This window comes from Crocodylus porosus, unplaced genomic scaffold (genome assembly GCF_001723895.1).
Source record: "Crocodylus porosus isolate Cpor-Errol unplaced genomic scaffold, CroPor_comp1, whole genome shotgun sequence".
Lineage (NCBI taxonomy): Eukaryota > Metazoa > Chordata > Crocodylia > Crocodylidae > Crocodylus > Crocodylus porosus.
In genome coordinates this window covers 22,347,765-22,356,662 of record NW_017728911.1, presented here as the reverse complement: position 1 = coordinate 22,356,662, position 8,898 = coordinate 22,347,765, and the positions used below count along the sequence as shown (strand labels likewise).

Here is an 8,898-nt window from a genome sequence, read left to right as displayed (position 1 = left end):
TCAGGGGTCTCATGGCAGAGCCCCCCCCATGTGTCATGGGGCAGTGGGGGCAGCAGGGATTGCCCCCTGCCTAGCAGCAGCTGGTGAGTGGGGGCTTTTTTTTTCCCAAAGAGCTGGGAGCTGGGGTCAGGTGGGACAGCCACTGAGAGTGGGCAGGGGATGGGCTTGTGTGATTTGGAGATTTGGCTGATTCAGCAGCAGCCAAACCTCCAAATCAGATTTGGCCAAATTGATTCAGGACAGTGATTCAAATCACAGGATCGAATCACTGTCCCACAAATCAGCTGAATCTGAATCCGAAGTGAATACTAGCTGCTTTGTACAGGCCTACTGCTTGGGGCCCCCTCCCCATCCCTACCCCATACACTGGAGGTCTGGAGCCTGGGGGTGGGGGCAGAAGGTTGGGAATGAGGGCCACCAGCAGGGTCGGGGGGGGGTGCGTTTTCTCCTTAAGCTACTTACTGGGTTGGGATTGGCCATCAGTTTCCAGATGGGTCCTAGTACAAAAAAGGTTGAGAACCACTGCCCTAGTGCAGTGATTCTCAACCAGGGTGCAGTGACACTCTGAGGTGCCTGGAGATCCTCTCAAGGGTGCTGTGGGATGCCACACAATTTTAGCACTGTTAGGTGCACAAACATGATACACAAGATAAGCCCAGGGATTTCAAATCCATCCATCCGTCTGTAGTGTAAAAAACTTTCTGATCTGTTGGGATCTTTCTGAGTTCGTTCCAACAGAAGAATTGCTCTGTTATTTTTCTGTGGTCAAAAAATGAATGAATACTAAGAGCTGGCATTTCCCGAGGGGGATGTTGAGCTTATCAAGGAGCTAAAAATGTTACAACTGATCTAGTGGGTAGAGTATTCACCTATGGCACAGGAGACCTGGGTTCTAGGTCCCCTGACTGTAGGAGATCTGAACGCAAGTCATCTGCTCATTCAGAAGAATCCTCTAAACACCATCCTATGGAAAAGGCTAGATGGGGTTGATCTTTACCCTTCCTGGTAAAGCTGGACAACTGCACAATGAAAAGAAAAAAAAAAGAGGGAGTCAAGGGATCAGAAAAAGGAGCAGTAATAAGGAGCTGTCCTCTATAGTCTATCAGCAAGGACGCTCCCTTGGGAGGCTGAAATGTGGAGTGGGAGTTCTGGGTCCTAATCACTATTACTATGTTTATTTCTGTTTTTAACTGGTGACTGTCTAATGTGCAATGCGTCAACAGTGCTGGGGAGCAGAGACAAGAGCTCAGGGTCCCCTCTCACAGAGGAGGGCTCTAAGCAGCATAACTACTGGGCTAAAAAGGCAGGCTCCCTCTTGCTCGAGGCATAATCTGCAACCTGCCTCCCACCACATTGTGAATCACCCAGGACACAGCTTTCTCAGAAACTCTCTGAATCCCAGTTAACAGAGGTGCTTGTGGGATAGCTTGAGAGGGATGGAGTTCAGAAATTTTCATTGGCTATCTTTAAGTGGGCTTTCTAAATTGCTCTTAAGAGGCACATCCCACTCCCTGTTTTCTGCATAGAGCACATAGATGTACATACCTGAATTGCTTCCAGGAATCTTTGAAGTCTCTGTATTGACTCTAGGAGGACAGAGTCATTCTGAATCTTCCACCTGGGACAGGTGTTCAAAAGCTAAGCAGGGCAGTGATGAAGCTGAGGCACTTACAGAGCCAATCTGAATCCTGCCCATGGTGTGATGGTCTCAATGCAGACCTGTGCGCCAGATCCCGTTGTACTCTAAGTCCAATTCCAAACAACCCTTTACAACAAGTTTAAAAATAGCATTTAGAAACAAAGTTTAATGTGGGCATGCTGTGCTAGCACTATGGTATAAATGATAATCTTGCCCAACTTCTTCCATAGGCTGAAACATACAGTCCGAATCACAGGCTAGCACCAGCAATACTGAATGGTCAAACTACATCAAAGAGAGGCTTAACTGGAATTGTGTCTAAATGTAACACACTGGAAACCCAGATACAGATGGGACCCCTGACTTCTGACTGCTGGTTTAAACTTTCTGTCTCCGTGATTTAGCTTCCCCAGTATAAACTGGGGGAGAGAAATGACAAGGGAATCAGGCCATCTGTGAACTTTAGCGGCCTCTGTCTGCTGTATTTTTGAGGACAGCCTTTTGAAAACTTACCCACCTCCAGCATGCTGGAAGGAGTGCTTTCTTTGCTTTCAGGGGTGGAGGGGTAAAAAGCCTAACCATGCTCTGTAAAGAAAATGGAACTTGGTAGTTGCTTACCACAAAATACTGTCAAATTAAAAAAATAAGGTCAGTTTGTGGACAAAAACAATAATATAGTGTATTATACTTGGTTACTAAGATGCAAAGGATGATTCTGAATCTGTGTACAGGACACTGTACTGGATAATTGCATACTGTGTGCTGTAGGCATTTCTGTTTGAGTTAAATGAAAACAAATGTAGCAGATTGGAGCTGTGTACTTCAAAGATTTCTCACATTTGAATTTGAACAATTTAAAAGGCTGTCTGGTCATTAACCAAGCTTTTTACGTTGTGTACCTTGATTGTTGTGACCTTTACTATATGATCCAGCATTTTCCACTCTGAATGGCATTTTGCCTCATGGTTCTTTTGACTGCCACTTGTCCAGCAGATAAGGAAATGGCACAATATACATTGTGCTGAATGGGGGTAAAGCAAATTACTCCAACTGATCCTCTTGTCCTTGCACCTTTTAGTACACAGAGCTGCTGAGTAAAAGTGATGCTTAAACAAAATTCTGCTTCCAAGTTTCTCAAAGATGGAATTGAATTTCTGTCTACTCTTGTCACACTCATTTAACAGCTATTTGTACTGAGAGGTGACCTTGAACTATAACTACTTAGCACCTGGTTTTTCTTTCTGTTTTTTTTCCCTTTTGTCTTGTAAGGGTCCTTTGTGATAGAATCCTCTCTGTGAGAGTCCAAATCATGTTCAGTGGTAGGTGTGTAGGGCAAAGGGGCTGAGAAATTGCCCTACAATGGGGTAATAATGGGCTATGTATCTATCTCTGTATCCCTGTTCCATCCAGCTGTTAGCATGCAGTGTGCCTCTACTCTGGAATGAGCCCAAGAAGTTTTTGCCAGCTAGCACAAATCATAGAGGTTAAAGCTATTTGCACTAGCAGCTGAATCAGTCTCCAGGAGCCTAGGGGAAGGCACAGGTGTACACTTACCCCATTAGGCTCTGCTTTGACTTTAGCTCAGCTAGACTTAAGAACTGGGGTTTTAACTGATATTTGCTTCTTGCCTTCCACTAACAGATTTGTAGAGATATGATACATGTAAGTGGACTAGGAACAGTGGCTTTAGAGGATCTGATTGAATTCTGATCCGGGTATATGTCTTGTAATGCAGAGTTCATTATATGTCCTATTTATAGCACCCCAACATTTTCATGAAAAACATTAAAATAGCTCTTGCATGGCCAATAGCTTTTGCATGGCCTTCTAGCAATTTGTTCTGAGTAGAAGACGAGCTGTGTTCCAGCAAGTCTGAATAGCTTTTCTCTGACTGGTCCTACACGGTCCAAAAAAGACTGCAGAAACCCCAGACACAGTAGTAGCACTAAGCGCTGTTGTTGTGCACATAGCCAGCATTATAGCACCTATACATTTTTGAGGGAGAGATGTTCATTTGTGAATGCAATCAGTGTTAGATGCCTCTTTGGTTTTTCTATTCTTTTAGTAACAGACATTAGGAATTCCCTTCTACCTACACCCACCTCTCTACACTCAAACTAACGCCTGCAATGTCATATCCCTTTGTGCTGCTGTCTAATCTTGCAAGCTAACCTGGGCCCATATATTGGGCTGGCTCACTGAGTTGCATGTGACTGAGATTTCCAAGGCCTGTTAATGGGCTTAAGGAAATGGCATTAGTTAAGAGGGGAGGGAGTGACAACCACCCTCCCATCTGTCCACCCTCCTTCTTTATCAATGGAGCTCTTGCTGTGAAGAAGCAGGAGAGGCCCTTCTCCCTCAATTTTTAGTTCATTATCCACTAGCATATTTTTCGACATTTGCTATTTCTTCTACATAATTCTACAATAGGCAAATTCCCAGAAGGAAAGCAGTGTGAAATGCTTTTTGAGTTTGCAACAAATATTTATTTAATAAAATGAATGGCACCGTCAAAATGTAGATCTATATTACAAATGTGTCAGTAGTAGGTTTCTAAGATGACATCAACATCAAAATTAAGGCAAGAGACTCTTGAATTTTCATGCAAGGGCATATTCAAATGTCCCTTTATCCAGCCCCTCGACTTCATCTTCCCAAGTAGAGGAAGGCATGCTACTATACGGATCCAGCAAGATTTTGAAGCATCTGATGATAAGAAGTCCCAAGAAAATACATAAAATCCCTACAAAGGCAAAGCCAGTTTTTTGTTCTAAAGTCAGCGGGAAGGCGGACACCTCGTTGACACTCATAGTGGCTGATGCGTTGCTGCAGTAGTTACTGCTCATCATTGGGCATCACATCCTGGTGAACCTTTGGTATTTTCACCTCTATCACTTCTTTGCCTATGCACAAATTAGAATTGATTTGGTTATGGCCCAGGGTGACACAGGTGTCTGAGTTACAGCACATGAAAACCTTTAAAAAAAAAAAACTACCTTGATGTTGATAGTGAAAGTACAGTCTTTACACCCAAATCAGCCTAGAAAAGCTGTTGTTAGAATGTGGCGATCCCTACGTAAAATCTGCTTGGAACTCCCAGCTAAGACAATACAAAAATGGATCATTTATTTGCTTGCCTTCCTCCCCCAAGATAAAAAATGTCCGGCCTGGGGAAGAGGAATTGTTACAAGATCATTCTAAAGAGAAAGTTATCAGATGGGACAAAGCCTTTCAGTTCTTATCAGACAACAGCTTGCAAGGCCTCCATCTGTAAAGGTACATGGAAATGTTTATGCCTGAAGGGCTTGCAGGATGGGTATCTTAGTCCTTAAACTGGAGAAACAGTCATAAGTGTATTGTGGGATAGCTTATCATTTGTGCTCCACTGTGCACCCCTAAGTCACCTGTACATGTGACCAGCTGAACTCATAACTTCTACCTCATTGTCTGTCAGAAGTGCTGATTGCAAACCAGTGTACTTTTTTGAATGCCCATACGTGAGTAAATGTTGTTTGCTAAATGATAAACATTAGGATCTGGCAAGGGGGACAGACTATTGAAAGATACATTCAGACTGGCAAGATGAGCCATTCTGATAATGTTCCAGCCATGTGCTAACTCCCAAGGGTACACACTGTCTTTGTCCCCACCAAGCTAAAATTAGAAATCTCTATATCCATTAGCGTATGGAGAATGTTAATGGGAGAAGAGATAATACAAATCCTTCTCCCTGCCCTTTCCCCCTATCATTAGGCTCTTCTCCCTATTCTTCCTTTCAAAATGTGGCTGTTACCCAAGACACTGATGTCCTAGACCTCCTAAAGTTTTCATTACAACAGTTCCCTTGTTGCTCATATGTAACACAGAGAGGGCTCAATCCTACTTTCTTGATCAAAGGACCTACTGACTTCATGGAAGTGTGGTAATGCAGAAGAGCCAAAATTCATAGGATCAAACTGCAGTAGTCTTTGGTATAAATGTTCTAGTTTGGAGAGGAAGGATGGGGGAGACGCTTCCTCCTTCCTGGGGCACTTAATGGTAGAAGGAAGCCATTCAGCAACCTTTGCTGTGTGAGGGTAGAGTGGGGAGGGAACAAAAGCTGTAAGAGAAGGCCAGGCAGTTTGCATGCACTGAGTAGCAAAACCTTCACAGCACTGGGCACTCACCAACAAGCAAACCTGAGACAGAGAGCCCCAGTGGTGCTGAGCACATTGTGGGAATGCACCGAATCAGCTACGTTACAGTTTTTCAGCAGCTGGTGCATGTGGAGCAGAAGGGAGAAGGCAGACTGTTTCATGGCAGGGCTCCTTTGTATGGTCTGAAGTGAGAAGCTCTTTTTGTTAAAAATTCAACATTCTTTCTCTAAAAAAAAGCTCCCATTATGTGAGCTTGAATCATGCATACGCAGATAGTTCACAACCTACCTAATGCACAGTGGGTGGCCAAATGAAGGATGAGCCACCTACCTGTTTGCTACAGCTTTACTCCAAAGGGCACCACTCCATCAATCAGCTGGGGCTCATCAGTGTTTGCTATGGATCTGCATTCCCCCTGGACACTTCACAAACTCTTGTCTTCACAGAGGGTTTGGGAACCTAATGCTGGGAAGTATCCAGGTTCTACTGTGTTATACATGTACTTCTTAGCCAGGGGAATTAGTCTATGCCAGTCTCTGTGTTGCTGGGGCTATATAGCTACTAGCATCCAAGCTCACTAGTTTAAAGCTAGCTCAGGTATCTTTTCACTTCAATGAGTATGCTGCCATGACCGCAGTGTGGATGTACCCTGGGTTACCTTAGAAGTCCTGCAGCAAAAGAAAGATAAAATGACACCTGCCATCCCTGATATCTTTGTGAAAGAAAGAAAAATGGTAGAAAATATTCTCTTTTTTTCCTGTTTGGCCCTCCTCTTCCCTCCTCAGAATGTCAGGTTTTTCCTTTGCATGCAACGAAAAGCAGAAAAGCGGTGGGGAGAAGGAAAAAGGGCTGCATCAGATTGTTACTCTTGTGTAAGTTTGTGACACCAGTGATTTACCTCCCCCACTGAGGATCTAGGTCTGACATTTGAACCTGGACTGATGACTGAAGAACACTGGTTTAAGGCTCTCTTGCACCAGCTCCTTCCTGTCTGACTCCCAGTGCTCATTGTTCAGCTGCAAATTAAGTCCTAACATTCAAGACCTGACAGACTTGCTCATATTGAGAAATACCTCACTCTTTGAGTCTTGTGGTCAAAACAACTAGTACGACTCAAAAAAATGGTACTAATCAGTTAGAGGAAAAGTTGTGGTTAAGGCCTGTAGTAACTAAATAATTGAACAGAGGTAATTTATACTTATTTGCTGCAAACACATAATAGATAATGTAATAGATTAAGCCACCTGCTACCAAGTTGTCATGTAAAGCGCGTTTCCAGTTTTTTCCAGACCTTTTTACCAGCTGTAGAAATTGGTGAAGGAAAAGCACAGAATGCTCAAGTTCTTGCACAAATCAGTTGAGATTTAACTGGATCCAGTCAAGAAAAAACTTCTCCTTCCAGAAGTCCAAGGGCACTGGAAAATTAAAAGGAAAAAAAAGAAGCTTATCCTGAGATATGAATTGTATACCATATCAGGATGACATGATGGAAAACCACAGCCCTGAAAGACATATGCACAGAAATCTTGGAGACAAATTCTTGCCCCAGCTCAGCAATTAGATGGTCCTTGTAAAGCTCACAAAAACCTGTGGGGCTCTACATGGATACAGAGATTTGTATTCTCTCCAGTTACTGAGATAAGATTACCTCCCACAGAAGTCAATGGGAGTTTTTCTTGAGCAAAGAGTACAGAAGCAGTTTATAAGTTTGGGTGGAGGAGGACAGTATAAAAATAGAAACAAATAGAGAAGCAACATTAGTTGTCATCAGAAGCTCTGATGACTCCATATTTCAGGAACAAAGCAGTCCTGTACATCATGCATATCACCAAACAAGTATTGTGCTCTGGATCCTATTGGTTTAATACTGTAAAACTAAATTTGGGGCTAAATTCTCCCACTATCACACACAGTTTTTGTCCTTTGGTGTTTGCTCTATGCTTGTTATTAGTGCACAATGATATTTTACTTATATTTTTCAATTATTGTCACCAGGAATTATGGGTCAAATCGTCAACATGCCAAGCCTGGATATATGGGCACTGAGTGCAAGGAAATACTTTTTGAGTTTGAGGAATAGAATCAGACCTGAGGGTACAACTGGACAGGCAGAGAAATAGTCTCCATTTCCTGTGCAGGGACTTTGGGGCTGTGAATCCTTTGCTAGGCTCTTTCTTCTTCTTCTCTTCCTCCTTCTGTGCAGCAGAATTTGTATGTCAGCCCTTGCATGTTTGCAGATGGTAGTGGAAGATTTGGCACTAAATATGGACCTGCTAATAGCAAGATTATACTTGTTTGTTTCTGCATTTCAAATCTGTTTGCAGATCAGTGGTAATTGAAGGTTGCAGCCACCAGTTATGCATATGTAATGTCAGTTGCTCTCAAATTATATGTAAAATCATGAGCAAGGAGACCATTGATGCTACAGGAGCTGAATATAATGCTAAGGACATAGGCAGGAAGATGTCACTGCCATTATATTACTGTACCGTAAACATACCTGAACTAACTATAAAGTAGTCATCTTGGATCCTGGAACTAGTGTAGCCATGGCAGCACAGGACTCAGGGTGACCTTATTGTCTTCATCTTTACTCTGCTTCTTGAGCAGTTTTGCAGTCTGTACCGAGCTCTGTACTGCTGCTCTAGACAGCTACCAATAACTGAGCTAGTTAGGTTGAAGTGAACTTGGGAATTTCTACTATATAGTTACAATACTATGGAGTCACAGCAGTGACTGCAGTATAAAAAACACCTTGGGATAGAGTTCAGGAGACCAGCAAGACCCGAACTAGAAGTTCTACAGTCTGTTTCTCTGGGTTGTCAACCCTGTTACCTCTGCTTGTTCTCTTGGAGTCCAGACTCTCCAGTTCACTTCCGTGAAGTCTCAGCTTATGGCCCCACAAAAGCCTTTTACTTATGGCAAGCAAAGATCCTTCAATATCCTGCGGTGGGGAGAAAGGCCATCTGATGCCCATTGGAGAGCAGAAAGGACCAATAGGACCCAGAGTGTGGCACATCTCAGCCCCATGGATTATAAAGGTAAGCAGAGAGAGAAAAGCAGTTGAGTTTGCTGCCTATAGGACGGGTACACCTAAGGAGAACAAGGGCTAGTACATATAAA

At 43.2% G+C, this 8,898-nt stretch overlaps 1 protein-coding gene across 4 annotated transcripts; it reads right to left on the bottom strand.

The window, feature by feature from the left end:
* Positions 1 to 4,102: 4,102 nt before the first annotated feature.
* On the bottom strand, positions 4,103 to 8,193 carry CTXN2 (cortexin 2). Of its 4 annotated transcripts, none has more exons than XM_019533614.1 (2): positions 7,020 to 8,193; positions 4,103 to 4,542 (listed from the first exon to the last, which is right to left on the bottom strand). In XM_019533614.1, exon 2 carries the CDS (start codon positions 4,486 to 4,488, stop codon positions 4,240 to 4,242), a length of 249 nt encoding a protein of 82 aa, XP_019389159.1. In that variant the 5' UTR covers positions 4,489 to 4,542; positions 7,020 to 8,193; the 3' UTR covers positions 4,103 to 4,239. The 4 variants fall into 4 exon arrangements, with proteins under 4 accessions (XP_019389159.1, XP_019389163.1, XP_019389161.1 ...); XM_019533618.1 differs by having other exon boundaries at positions 7,067 to 8,193; XM_019533616.1 differs by lacking the exon at positions 7,020 to 8,193 and adding an exon at positions 6,674 to 7,012.
* Between the last annotated feature and the right edge of the window lie 705 nt (positions 8,194 to 8,898).

Excerpts from the sequence above, each read along its gene's own strand:
- CTXN2 (XM_019533614.1), bottom strand. The coding sequence starts at position 4,488 with ATGATGAGCAGTAACTACTGCAGCAACGCATCAGCCACTATGAGTGTC.